The 12,581-nt window shown below is 38.5% G+C and overlaps 1 protein-coding gene across 5 annotated transcripts in view; it reads left to right on the top strand.

Annotated features, from left to right (window-relative positions):
* The window catches only part of KMT5B (lysine (K)-specific methyltransferase 5B), a 32,136-nt gene that overhangs the window by 3,345 nt on the left and 16,210 nt on the right, over positions 1-12,581 (top strand). Inside the window, exons 1-8 of one of the 5 annotated variants that reach the window (XM_015569016.1) lie at positions 5,049-5,117; positions 5,308-5,391; positions 5,702-5,800; positions 9,496-9,661; positions 10,035-10,144; positions 11,651-11,817; positions 12,112-12,131; positions 12,212-12,348. In XM_015569016.1, coding sequence (XP_015424502.1) covers positions 9,635-9,661; positions 10,035-10,144; positions 11,651-11,817; positions 12,112-12,131; positions 12,212-12,348 — 461 coding nt within the window. In that variant the 5' untranslated portion in view covers positions 5,049-5,117; positions 5,308-5,391; positions 5,702-5,800; positions 9,496-9,634. Of the gene's footprint in view, positions 1-198; positions 347-5,048; positions 5,118-5,307; positions 5,392-5,613; positions 5,801-9,495; positions 9,662-10,034; positions 10,145-11,650; positions 11,818-12,111; positions 12,132-12,211; positions 12,349-12,581 lie in introns of those variants that run through there. The other 4 variants (XM_006771492.2, XM_015569015.1, XM_006771493.2 and 1 more) reach the window with 4 other exon arrangements.

Genomic DNA, 12,581 nt, shown 5'->3' on the forward strand with positions numbered 1-12,581 from the left:
TGTAATCGAAATACTTTCAATAATTGGGTTTAGTTTATTGCATTTGCCTTTACGTTTATGCAAATAGTACTCCAATCTCCATTATTAAAGTTGATTGAAATAATTTTAGTTTTTGATTACTAGCTTGAATGGGCAAAGGTTTTTAAGGTAGACTTTAGTCATTTTCAATTTGAGTTACTTTTCTTTTTCTTTTTGCAGGTAATGGTAACTCAGGATTCGAAGGACAGAGTCGATATGTACCATCTTCTGGAATGTCCGCTAAGGAACTCTGTGAAAATGATGACCTAGCAACCAGTTTGGTTCTTGATCCCTATTTAGGTTTTCAGACACACAAAATGAATACTAGGTAATTTTAAGTCTTTATCCTGAATGACACAGATGATGTTGAATTTAAGAAAATAGATGGAAAGAAAGAAAATAGATTTTTACTTTCCGTCAAAAATTTGAACGACAGTAAAGGAAAATACTTTGTTACAGAAAGATTTTCTATATGTGAGCCATGAAAAACAACAAAAGCTTCTGAGAATCTTGTCAGTTTTAATTCTGTGTTCTTATTTTATCTCAGGATATTACTAAAATATAAAGCTGGGGGAGCATCTTTATTCTGTTTTAAATGTTGATGCTAATTAGTGAAAAGAAATCTGACAGGCATCCTGTACAACCTTGAAAATGTATATTTTCCACTAAAAGTAGATTACGGCCTTTTTTTTCTTCATAATTTTATTACAGACTTTTCTTTTTTTAAATAATTGCCACTGTGTTTGATCTTTGAGATGCAGCAAAGCATTCAGCTAAGTAAGATTCAACTTAGTAAGCATGAATATTTTTAAAGACGTGCTTACATTCAGTATGCAGATAATAGATGTGCAAGTGCTTTATTGAGTATTAAATGTCATCTACATAAAATATTACTACTGCATCACTCTTGAAATCTGTCATCCTTTAAATTTCTATATTTTACTTCTCTTAAATACCTTCTCTCCCACAAAAAGGCTCTTAGATAATTTTGTAATTGACTTCTGCCATACACTAAGTCAGAGCTTTACAAGTTTTCTCTCTCTTTAACTTCCATGGCAAAGGGTTTTCAAGTCTGATGGAAAAGTATAGGGATTTACAATGTAGAGCAAGTTCTGGGCCACCTCTCACTCTTACCTCAGTCACCCTGTACTGGTGTTCAGTAGCTCCAGTGTCAGTGACCAACCCTGGAAGGACTTGATCACCAGTGGATAGTCATGGATAATTAGCTAGGGCGAAGTAGGAATTGGTGAGTAAAGGTGATTGGAGGAAAATCTGTGTTCATCTTTTTCCCTTTTAACTCTCCCTTGCTAGAATGAAAACAAAATACTGTATGATGCATTTATTAATTACATTCTAAACCCAGAAAGAAGTAATTCTAGTGAAAATGTGCCTTTGGTATTTTCATGCAATTTTCTGTCATCATATATCTTTACTTAGTAAAATGAAGTGAAAAGCTGGGATGGACTTGAGAGGTTCTTTAGTTTTTCTGCCTTCAGAGGGGCAAATATTTAAATTTTCTAAATAGGCAGACAGATGGCTGTCCTCTGGAAAGTCCTCTTCTTGGTCCTTCCAGCAGACTCAAGATGCCATAGTGTCCAAGTAAAATCTAGTTAGCATTATTTTAAGTCCATTTCTCTTTTTTTTCCAGTGAACATAGGAGACCAGCACCCATTCTCTAGAGCAACGGTTCTCAACCTGTAGGTCGCGACTCCTTTGGGAGTCGAACGACCCTTTCACAGGGGTCGCCTAAGACCATCGGAAAACACATATATAATTACATATTGTTTTTGTGATTAATCACTATGCTTTAAGTATGTTCAATTTGTAACAATGAAATAGGGGGTCACCGCAACATGAGGAACTGTATTAAAGGGTTGCGGCGTTAGGAAGGTTGAGAACCACTGCTCTAGAGCAAGCATGTCACACTCTTGGCCTGCTGGCCATGCTTGCAGAGGATCCTGATAGTATTTAAGCCACCCTTTAGCCTTTTTTTTTCTGATTTAAGAAATGTGAATCACTGATTCTCATAACAGTCTAGTACAGTGATGGCAAACCTTTTGAGCTCAGCGTGTCAGCATTTTGAAAAACCCTAACTTAACTCTGGTGCCATGTCACATAGAGAAATTTTTTGATATTTGCAACCATAGTAAAACAAAGACTTATATTTTTGATATTTATTTTGTTTATGTAAATGCTATTTAACAAAAAAAAAATCAACCAAAAAAATGAGTTCGCGTGTCACCTCTGACACGCGTATCATAGGTTCGCCATCACTGGTCTAGTAACATTCAGAATTTTACTGCAAAGGCCCATAATTATGACCTGGAGTCACTAAGAAAGGGATTATCTTCATTAAGCCTTATATACTGAAATATGGAAGCATATAAACCATTTTAGAAAGCGTTACATCAAAATTATAAAACATTTTTAGTGGCTTAGGAAAAAAAATCTGTGTGTTCAGAATCCCCATGCTTTGACTGTTCCAGAGGGTAAAGGATTACCTGTTACTGGCTTCTGCTATAGGAAATAACTCCTATCCTATCCTATCCTATATAATAAAAGGCTAATATGCAAATTGACTGAACAGCTGAACAACCAGTCGCTATGATGCGCACTGACCACCAGGGGGCAGACCTCAATGCAGGAGCTGCCCCTTGGTGGTAGTGTGCTCCCACAGAGGGAGTGCTGCTCAGCCAGAAGCTCTGAGCTGAGCTTATGGCTGGTGAGCACAGCAGGTGGCGGGAGCCTCTCCTACCTCCATGGCAGCACTAAGGATGTCTGACTGCCAGCTTAGGCCAGCTCCCTAAGCCATCATTCAGACATCCCTCAAGGGCTCCCGGACTGCAAGAGGGCGGTGCAGGCCAGGCTGAGGGACCCTCGCCCCTTGAGTGCACAGATTTCAGGCACTGGGCCTCTAGTTTTCTATAAAATCCTCCTTGGTAATTAGTTTATGAGAGTTACTTGGGGAATCTTATTAAGATGCAGCTGCATGCCGAAACCGGTTTGGCTCAGTGGATAGAGCGTTGGCCTGCGGACTGAGAGGTCCCAGGTTCGATTCCGGCCAAGGGCATGTACCTGGGTTGCGGGCACATCCCCAGTGGGAGACGTGCAGGAGGCAGCTGGTCGATGTTTCTCTCTCGTCGATGTTTCTGGCTCTCTATCTCTCTCCCTTCCTCTCTGTAAAAAATCAATAAAATATATTTAAAAAAAAAAAAAAAGATGCAGCTGCTTAACCAATGGACACAGACACTGGGGTGGTGGGGACTTGCCTGGGGTGGGAATGGCTGAGGGGGGGTCAATTGGGGAAAACTTTTAACAATAAAAAAAAAGATGCAGCTGCTGACTTAATAGCTGTGGGTGGGGCCTGAGAGCCTCCATTTCTACTCTTGCAGTAGCAGGTCCTAAAGCACCTGGCCTGCTGCGCCTTCTTATGATGTCAGTGGATAAAAAGCTCCTTACCAGTAGTTTCCTAGGACTCACTTAAAAACCGTGTCCTAAAATGTGAAGTTCAAGATTGCTATGCAAATATTAAACTCAAAACCTTATCCAAGTGCCCCTAAATTTAAAAAGTATCCAGTATGTAAAATTTTTTATGAATAGAAATTGAAGGATCTAAAATAAAAACTGTTTAAACCAAGTTAAACATGCAGAAGAAAACATATATTTTCAGTGCAACACTTAATTCTTCTCATACAGTTTCTAAAGTAGCCATTGATGGTGTAGACAGTCCCACTCCCCCTGGGCAGACCGGGTTGGTTTGGCAGCAGGGGGGACCCTTAGCCCCTGTGCTCGAGCAGTTGATGCAAAGGTACTTTAACAGGAATATACAGAAAATTTATTAATGAAGCTTTAAATCTTGGTGGGCTTGAATATGAAACTATCTGCTCTGGCTTATCTTTTGATCAAGGATTTACCAGCATGTTGACTCACATCATGTTCAAAGATATCATTTTATAGAAAATAAGGAAAATCTATAGTTCTTTATTTGAATAAACCACAAATATATTTTAAATTACTAATTTGTGGGCTTTTCTCTCTTTGGGGTTCAAACAAAGTGACTGGAAGAGAGAAGTTTGGAGCTTGGATTTTAATACTCGCTGTCTGTTACTTATAGAATGGTCTCTTTGTTTCATGTTTATACATTTGTAATTGATTGTCAGTTTTCATTTCCTCTTTTGTGTTCCTTTTCCTCCTCTCAACTTCTTTCAATGTACTGTGTTCAGAAACAGTAGATGTTTAATGATTTGAAAATTTCCCAAACTAACTATCATGCTTTCATCTTAATATACCCCTTTATTTATTAATAAGCAAGTCAGAGTTACAGCATGAATTCCTAGAAATAGTATAAACAAAATAGTAATTTCAATTTATTGGAAAATATTTAGATTTAGTTGACTTATCAATTATGAAAATTAAATTCTTCCTTTTAGCTGGAAAATAGAGTTGTTAGTAATACCTCTGATTTTCAAAAGATCAAAGTGGGGAGTCAGATATAGTAAAGCCGGTACAGATGCTTCCAGTCATGCCCCTTGTGGGGACTGTAGAACCCAGAGATCGGACAGTGTCCTGGGGAGTGGCGGCTTGGAAGTGAGCTGAGCAGGAAGTAATGTTACAAAGAAATGCACGGGCCACTTTTTCTTTGGAATTTTTCTTATCCAAACTGCAGTCTGTATAGTCCTTACTCATCCTTCTACTACTGTAATTATCTAATTTTATTTTACTTTATGAATTTGATTATTTATATCCACTGTTGAATATGAATTTATAAATCACGTTAAGTGTCACTTTGAAATTAAGTGCTTGACTAGAAAGCATAAAGAAATTCTTAGATCTTCTAACTCGGTATAATGTAAAACGATGTTCTATGGGAAGAAAGAATTTTAGAATCTGGCTTTTATCATGCTGAGACTGGAATACCAGTATCTTAAGGATTTTTGCAACAGCTAATATTGTGAATCTGCTTAGAGATTACAAGTACAGGTTGTACAAATAGTTTTTTATTGTTGTTGTTTGTTTTTGCATTTATATAGCGCCTTTCCTTCGAGGAGCTCAAGGCATTTTTCAAAATCTGACAGTTTTCCTCACAACAACCCTGTGAGGTAGGTAGAGTGCATTACAAACAATAATAAGATGCCCGCTCACCTGTCACAGCCTTTATGATGTTCTTTGATGTTAAATAATGGAGGTGTTAGCATAAACATGAGTTTTAGAACATGTTGCAAACCTTTTAAAATAGTTTGGTCTTAGTCATAGTTGTATTTAAAAAAAATCACTTGTACTCCGTAACAGGGTAATTTTAAGAGAAATCTTTCATCAAAAGATCAGGAGTCACTCCCTGGGATTAGCTGAGCACTGAGTGCAAAACTCAGCCAGGTATGTTTCTGGTTGTTATTTATTTTCAGGTGAAGAAGGAACGAAGAGCTGTGGCTCCGGCCTGCCTCCTCCTCGGCACCTGCGCGCTGTCAGTTTGCAGTTAAACTTTCTTCAAAGGGGAAATGTGTTCACACTGTTGCCTCGTGGTTTCTTATTTTATATCTTAAATATTTGAGCATTTTTCTCTCTTTTCCTCTCTCCTTCCCTTGCGCCCCTTTTTTCTGTCCTCCTCTTCTTCCCCCTCCTCCAGTCAGCTCTTGGTTGTACATGCTGTGGAAGGGACAGTAGTACAGCTAACACAAATCTACAGCCTTTCTTCATTGCCACAGTGCTCTCTTGGGTTTGGATACAGAAAAACCAAATAGCAAGAAAACCTGGGAAGTCAGTCTCTGGAAAGCCTGGGGAACAGGTGTGTGGGAGTGTGAATTCATGTTTTTTTTCTGCCCCTTTTATTAATAATGATTGTAAATGACTTTTTTTCTTATAGCAGCCATTCATCAGAGGTGTGGGAAGAGAAAAAGAAATGTTTGGCTTATTTAAAGTAGTAAATTGTGTGTTAGAGAGGGAGGAGGGGCATATTGATTTGGAAATCCAGATACCTGTTTCTCTTGCCTCCCCTGCCACCCCACTTCACCCCCAAATACCAAATTTAAAAGTGTATAGTACCTTTCACTGTATTGCTAGAATACCAGCCAGCTCTGTTGCTGGCTGGGCTCTGGGCTGGTGTTCCATGGCAGACACAAGTCAAATCCTATTGTATGTGAAACAACATGGGAGGGCCCTCTGTGTCCCCATAAGAGCAGGCTGAGGATGGCTTCCCTTAATTAGCCCTCATGGGCCTTATTTTCTCACTTCTGGAATAAGAAGGCTGTTTTAGATAGTCTAAATTTTCTTCTAGCTTTAAGAACCATGGTGTAAGGAGAGCTTTGTGCAATGTGTATGTGAGATTTATAGCGATTGTGATGAAGGAGAGGGCAAAGGGTATCTTTTTACTGAATAATAGAAAATTATTTTAATGTTTTGTAAGGTCTTCATTGCTGATTGCCTGGTCCTAATAGTTGTAACAATCTTAGGCTATTAAGTAATTTTTATTTCTCCTTCAGTATTTGTTATACTGGGATTTGACTTGGAACTGTCAGCCTGGTGATTTTAATGTCTATTTGTAGGATTATTGAAAACAGCTGTCTCTTCCCCTTCCTGTCTGCACCCAGAACCCTTTTGTTCCTTTGCCTCACTATCATTTCACGTCTGTGTCAGCCAACTGTGACAGAAAGTTTGATGGTAAATTATATTTTAAGTGAAATGGAGGTTCTTGCTGTTGGCAAGTAACAATTTTGCTTGTGTCTGATTCAGGAAAGCAGAAACAAAAGTCAGCACAGGAAACGTGGAAAGCAGAATATAGCTAGATCAAGAATAGATTATTTTGTGTTGGTTTTAGCATATAAATTGGCATGATGAACAAAAAGTAAACAAAATTATGATAGCTGAAGGGCATTTTTATGTAGGAAGCTACAGGTTTCAGGAAGTGGAGTGCACTTAGCAAGCCCATAGGAATAGCCAGTGTCCGTTCCAGGGCTGCCACTTACTTTTCTGTTGTGTCCTGAAAGCCTTAGGTGAATTTAGTCCTGACTCTGATTTGCTTGCTAATGTGTTGAGCCATGCAATTATTTTAAATAGGGTGTCACCCCTGGTCAATTCCATGTTGGACATAACCAATATTGCTGGGTTCTTTCTGTTATTTGTAGCATTAACGTCATGGAGTATACATTGTATTTGCTCAGAGTGAAGTACTAGTATTGGCTTTTCTGTTCTCTGCATAAATCATGGGTTATCCATTTCCTGACATTTCATATTTTGTATTGTGTGAAGCAGCATGCCTTAGCTAACAGCTGCTTGGTTACCTTATCTGTCCTTCATGTGCAAACACCCCTAGTGTAGGTTTGCAGCAAGAATGGTTTAAGAAACCTGATCTGGACAAAAATCACTTGTGATGTCTACAAGTCATTTAATATTATAACTGGATGGAAGTTTGCAGACTTTCACAATTCTGCAAATCTTTAGATTATTTTGACAATCCTAGTTAAACACATTCTGAATTGTTTAAAGGACTTCCACTCATCTATCTGTCAGAGTGGGTATGCTAATAGAACGGGGAAAATAAAATTTGACGTCCATTTCTTTATATGACGTCTCTGGGATCTATTTGAACTCTCTCAGATGGTTCTGCTTAGTAGTTGTGAGAGCTTACCGAAGGTAGAGTCTGAAGCTAGTAAGTTCCTGGAGGGGCCAGCATGCATTAATGTACCGGAAGTCCTGTCAGCTGTAGTGTTATGCCTGTTCTCACCTCATGCCTTCTCCCTTCCTGTTCTTTCCTTTACTGTTGTTGCCCAGCTGATTCCCTCAGTCCTTGTTCATCTCTTTGAATGTAGCCTTAAGATGCTCTGCTTAAATTCCCTCCCACTTTGCCTGCCCTCCTTTGATTCCTTCCTGCCTATTCTGGAAAGCTGAATCCACACTCTCCTCATTGCCCATACATATCTTCACTTTAGTTATGATTTCCGTACTTGAAAGTGCCGTCATGTAGTTGTGCCGTAGTAACCTGCATTTGCCTATCACCGCTTTGCTTAGCTGTTGATGCATGTGTATGTCTTTTAGTCCTGGATAAATTTTCCATGTAAGAGCAGTGGCCTGTCTGTCACTTCTGTATTTCCCCATAACACCTCTGTGTACACAGCATTTAATAAATAAGCCTTGGTGAAATATTGTGGCTTAAAATTTTACTGAAATGTTGTGACTACATTTATGATGGCTCATCTAGAAAGAATCCTGTGTGAGTGCTTCCTTTCCTAGATCTTGTCTCAGTTTTAGCATTTTCAGGTTTATGAGGTGCACAGTTTTAATTGTTATAGTTAAGGGGCATAGTTCAAATTCTTTTACTCCTTGGCCATTAATATTTTTTTTTCTTAATGTATTCTATTTGAATAGCAGTCTGTAATTCCTTTTTTTGGTTGGATTTTTTTTTAACTTTATTTGGGAAAATAAGCCAAATGAAATTGACATGAAAAGACATTTTAAAAACATTTAAATATTGATTTTTAGAGAGAGAGAAAGCGGGAGAGAGAGAGAGAGAGAGAGAAACATTGATGTGAGAACTACCGATCAGTTGCTTTCTGCACACACCCCAATGGTGGGGGGAGGGGGGGTTGAACCCACAACCTGGGCATGTGCCCCAACTGGGAATTGAACCAGCAACCTTTCAGAATACTGAATGACATTCAACCAACAGAGCCACACCTGCCAGGGTGACATTTTAAAATTAAGATCCAAGTATCTTTAATTGTAGTACATGTTTTATTGAGAACACAACTTTAGAATGAGGGACTTGTATACTTAATTTTAATTGGACTATGATTGTATCATGTGTTATTTTATGACTAGAAATGTAATATACTGAAGTCATTACAGCTAATTTTATAATAGAAGCCTTTCATAATGCTACGCCAACTGTTTTTCCTTACATCACCATACAGCAGTTGTACTTTTGCCCTCTTTTTGCTCTCTGAATGCAGTTGTCAAAGATTAATTGACATGGTGTTGGAACATCAAGGTGTATTTCAGGACTCACTGGGGTACTTGGTTTGGGGTTTTTCTAATTGAACGTGAAGAATGTTTTGTTAGCGGCATGATTTTGTTTGCTTCGTCATTCTTCTGAAGCTCATTGCCTGGCACTTCTTCTGGCTTGACTCTGCATGTTTTTAAAAATTGTCATTCTAACCCACAATTAGATGAGCTCTATTGTAGGTCTTTCATTTTGTACCTTCAGACTGGAATAAGCCTGAATCAGAGAGCATTAACTTGAGTCATCTGGTCACTTCTCAGTTAATGAGATAACAGTGAAATAACAATATTAAAATGCATTTTGAAGACAGAGAAGTTATGTTTCATGGTGGTTAATATTACCTGAGTAGTAATTATAAAGATTATTGATTGTTCTCTTTTGTTCTGTCTCGCAGTTTTTAGGTTACTATCTCTTTCTCAGTATCTCTTAACAGTGGCCCAAGAGTGATGGCAGATAATTATAGTTATCGTTTTGATTTTGTTCAGATTTCGGCCTATTAAAGGAAGGCAAGAAGAGCTGAAGGAAGTAATTGAACGTTTTAAGAAAGATGAGCACTTGGAGAAAGCCTTCAAATGTTTGACTTCAGGCGAATGGGCGCGACACTATTTTCTCAACAAGAACAAAATGCAGGAGAAATTATTCAAGGAACATGTAGGTTTATTAATAAGATGAATACTGTTTATATGTTTAGATAAGAGTAAAGGAAACTAAAGCCTAAATTTTGGTGAAAACTTGAAATCAATTTTTTGTGAAACTATTCATATGAAGATCTAATAACATATAGGATCCTCTTTGATATCCAAAGAGAAAACTTTGTCATCTAGAAGTGAAATTTGTGGTGAGCTTTTAGAATAACATGGCCAAGCCATTAGGTACTCAAATATGTGAAATGTTAAAATATCAACAAAGTATTTTAAAAGTGCAACATTTTTATATTGTTAGTGGTTTGCTTTTATAATTCTATGAAAGTCTCGCAGGACAAACAATTTACTATAATGTTAATGTCAAATTTTTTCTTTTTCAGGTGTTCATTTACTTGAGAATGTTTGCGACTGATAGTGGATTTGAAATACTGCCTTGTAATAGATACTCATCAGAACAAAATGGAGCCAAAATAGTTGCAACAAAAGAGTGGTAACTATTGTATTAGTATAAACCCATGAAGTAATTTTATTTAAAGTTCTCTCTGAAATTACTCTTCAAGTGCTAAGGAAGTCGTGGAAGGGGTGAAACCAGAGCTCACCTAGAGGAGCCAGTGCAGGGCCAGTGCCTTGGCCCAGCCATCAGGGCCTATTGATGGCTCCTTATTCCCATCTTGGTTGTTTAGAATTAGGAGTCTGAGTTGACCAGATTCTGTGTTTGAGCTGAAGGGTGTTTTGTTCTCTTTCGGTTAAATCTGGGTTCCTTGCTCAATGCGGGGCTACTGAAAGTTAGGGTGGCCCAGGTCGGACAGACCGGCTTCCGGAGTCGGTCCTTTACCGGCTTAGAAGAAAAGTTGGGAATGACGCCTTCATGATCCTAGGAAGTCGACAGGTGGAACTTCTTAGCACCTTGCCTGCTTTAAATATATGTACCGCTGAAATACAAGTAGTAACATTGAGCTCCATCAGAGCGGCAACAGCCATATGGAAAAGGGAGAGTGTGTGATTATATCTTCTTTCCTCTGATGCTTTCTCCCCAAAGAAACATGTAGTCCCTTTCATATACCACCCTAATATATTTTATAGTAGAAATTTAGGGTCAAGTGCCTGAAATTGGAGGGCAGAGAGCATTACTCTCAGGCTCGATGGGTGTGTGTGTGTAAAGGAAACTAAACAGTATGTGTGTGTGTGTGTGTGTGCGCGCACGCGCGCGCACATCTTGTTTATCTTGGGGATGATATGCCTGCTTGCCAGCTCCCGTGGCTCCCTGTGGTGTCAATGGGTGTGGAGGTTTGAGATCTTGGTCCTAGAGCTGTGCTGTCAGTACAGTAGCCACCAACCACATGTGGCTCTTGAGCTCTTGAAATGTGGCAAGTCGGAATTGAGAAGTGCTGTAAATGTGATACACATGCCAGATTTCATATTAAATTAAAATTTTCATTACTATTTCTTAAACTGATGACCTGCTGAAATAGTATTTGGGGTATATTGGATTAAAATACATTGCTAAAAATAATTTCACAGGTTTCTACTTTCTTAAAGTGGCTGTTAGAAAATTGAAGATTCTGTGCTTGGCTTGCATTGCTGTCTGTGGGATGGCGCTGCTCTAGAGGATAGCATCCCAATTCTGGGTCCTCATACCTCATTTCCACACTCATCTATGTCTCCTTCACCCAATGTCAGCAAGTTGAATTCCGTGCAGCAGGGATTTGAGTCCTTTCTACTTGCAAAGCACTATGCTAGGTGCTGCAGGGTGTTCAGAAACATGGATAGGTACACAGTTCTGTCCTGGAGAGCCTCTGGTAGGAATAGAGCAGCTGCACAAGTAACCATGGCAAAGGTTCTGGGGCTTCCTGGTGGGGATCCAAGCGAGTCAGCTAAAATATGCAGAGCTGGGTCTTCTCAATACTTGGATATTTATTGGACAGGCTTGTTTTAATAAAAGAAGCCACCTTATTTATAATTACTAGTAATTTTTAACATCACATATTTTAAATAGGAAACGAAATGACAAAATAGAATTACTGGTGGGTTGTATTGCCGAACTTTCAGAAATTGAGGAGAACATGCTACTTAGACACGGAGAGAACGACTTCAGTGTCATGTATTCCACAAGGAAAAACTGTGCTCAGCTCTGGCTTGGCCCTGCCGCATTTATAAATCATGGTAAGCGCAATTTCTCAGGTATCGGCACTAATGTTGGGTGGTACTGCTCAAAATTAGAATGGCATAGCAATCTGAGTAAGACCTTATCTTCCTTTAAAGTAGGGTTAAGAATATGATTTCCCCTTCCCCCCCGCCCCAAGTTATTAAAGTAAATATTCCTGTAGTTTAACTGAAGACATACATTTCTATCAAAGGTTGTAAAATTACATGGAAAGCTTATTTCAGATTTCTGTAATTGTTCGTGTTTCAGATCTTATCAACAGTTAATTGACTTTATTTTTGGACATTTTTCAGATTGCAGACCTAACTGTAAGGTAAGCATAAAAACTTTTTATCTCAAGTATTTAGTTTTTGCTTTAGGTACGAGTTTCTTAATAAGTTCATTTTATTTCAGTTTGTGTCAACTGGTCGAGATACAGCATGTGTGAAGGCTCTGAGAGATATTGAACCTGGAGAAGAAATTTCTTGTTATTATGGAGATGGGTTTTTTGGAGAAAATAATGAGTTCTGCGAGTGTTACACATGTGAAAGGTAAAGTATTAAGTAAGATGTTCAGCTTTCCCATTCTTTTAACCACCTTATAATCATGGGCATGAAATCACATTATCTCCTCATTATTTAAATGCAGGAATAGTCTTTTACATTCTAGAGCATTGCAGCCAGTAGCATGCATAAACAAAATCAAAGCGTCCTTAACTTTCAAGGGCATTGGCACCTAACCCTTAAAAATATTATTACCAGCTATTCTTATGAATGGATCAGAG

This window comes from Myotis davidii, unplaced genomic scaffold, assembly GCF_000327345.1.
Source record: "Myotis davidii unplaced genomic scaffold, ASM32734v1 scaffold425, whole genome shotgun sequence".
Taxonomy (NCBI): Eukaryota; Metazoa; Chordata; class Mammalia; order Chiroptera; family Vespertilionidae; genus Myotis; species Myotis davidii.